Source organism: Priapulus caudatus, unplaced genomic scaffold (assembly GCF_000485595.1).
Source record: "Priapulus caudatus unplaced genomic scaffold, Priapulus_caudatus-5.0.1 Scaffold143, whole genome shotgun sequence".
Lineage (NCBI taxonomy): Eukaryota > Metazoa > Priapulida > Priapulimorpha > Priapulimorphida > Priapulidae > Priapulus > Priapulus caudatus.
This window is the reverse complement of record NW_014577204.1, coordinates 739,668-741,381: the sequence shown is the minus strand read 5'-3', so window position 1 is coordinate 741,381 and position 1,714 is coordinate 739,668. Positions and strand designations below refer to the sequence as shown.

Below are 1,714 nucleotides of genomic sequence, written 5' to 3'. Positions count from 1 at the left end.
TGCATACAATTCATTTTTCTCGGATTTCAAGGGTTTCGGTGGCCAGTGGCATACTTTCCACCATCAACTGCAACAGCATATGAGCTTCATATACTATTCTGGCAAGCAGTTGATATGTTGGGTCGATATGGCTTTACTGTAGATTGCGTTAGTGTTGATGGGGCGTCAACAAATCGGTCATTCATGAAAATGCACTTCAGTGGTGATCCGAGGGAGCAGCTGTACACTATCAAGGACATACATGATCCCACACACGAGATTACTTTCGTGCAGGACATAAAGCATACGCTCAAAAAGATTTGTAACAAACTTTCATCTAGAAAGATGAAAATTGAAGGATACCCAGTGGTCTGGGACAACTGGGTGAAAGCATACGAATTTAATAAGAGTAACGGCTTGAAGATCCACAGAAAGTTAACAAGTGACCATGTTTACTTGACACCAACTTCAAAGATGATAAATCATCTAGCAATGGACGTATTAGATGCGCATATGCTGTACCTTATGTGAGTGTACTCCAATCATGCCGATAGCCCAGAAACGCTTGCGTAAACAATCGCTCTGTTAGAGAAGACTAGTTTGCTAGTGACCATCTTCCATGACAGGAACCGGGCAATCGTGACAATGGTAGATGCACTGGACTTCTTCAATCAGTGGGAGTCAAATGCCCTGGATAAGTCTTTAGTGTTAACACGAGATGATCTGAATTCTGTATTTGGATTCCTTGCCATGACAGAAAGACCCATCAAGGACACAATTTCGTTAACTCCAGGATATATTAACTCTGATATCGTGGAAAACTTTTTCTGTCAGCAGAGAGGTCTGTGCAATGGTATGGCTACAAACTCTACGATTTCACAGTACGAACCAGCCGTCAATGCCATAATTTTAGGACAATCAACCATTTCTAAGAAAGGAAACACCAGCGGGCAAAATGCAGAACCCATGTGTGCCAAGCGAGCATTTCCACTACTTCCTGCAATGACCAAGAAATGCAAGAAGAACCGAGTGTAATGCAAGTAGTAGTCTTCATTCAAAACAGAATGTGACGATTTGGTTTAGGCCTATATATTAACGCAGGATGAATGTAACGTCCAGCATATCAGCAAAAATGATAATGCAAAACATGATGAGACAATGATCTGGCTTTGAGCCAACCAAATCATCAAATTCTGTGTGGTGCCACGTGGTCAGCAAAAAGTAAACAAACATTTGTTTTTGTTCACAATAATATATATATAGGCAAGCCTAAGCGCGGAGCTCCCAATAAAATTTAAGATACGTACATTTGTACACGTCAATAAGAGAGTGTTACTGCGTAAGGTCAACGTGAAATGCCAGTGTAATTATAATACACAATTGATTGGGGTTTTATACACGCACGCGCACGCGCACACGCGCACACACACGCACACACACGCACACGCACACATTCGTACACTCGTACACACATGCGCGCATACACGCACACACACTCACACACACGTGTGAAACGATGCAGCAAGACAAGCAGTAACACCAGAAGCTAATCGCTGCTAGCGCAACAATTGAAATAATTAGAGCAATTAGAACAATGCTTGAATTCTTGATCATACTTGTTGGGAAATATCATGTAAACGTATAGCATAATGTATAATTGTATGAATATGTACTCTTGATGATATCAGATGATATGTAGATTGTGAATGTGTAGATATGTATGATGTGTAATCTC

The 1,714-nt window shown here is 41.0% G+C and overlaps 1 protein-coding gene across 1 annotated transcript; it reads left to right on the top strand.

Annotated features, from left to right (window-relative positions):
• Positions 1-558: 558 nt before the first annotated feature.
• On the top strand, positions 559-1,403 carry LOC106806123 (the record flags this gene model as incomplete). The annotated part of the gene is made up of 1 exon (XM_014807976.1): positions 559-1,403. A coding segment is annotated over one exon (456 nt), but the record flags the coding sequence as incomplete, so codon positions are not given.
• Positions 1,404-1,714: the final 311 nt, after the last annotated feature.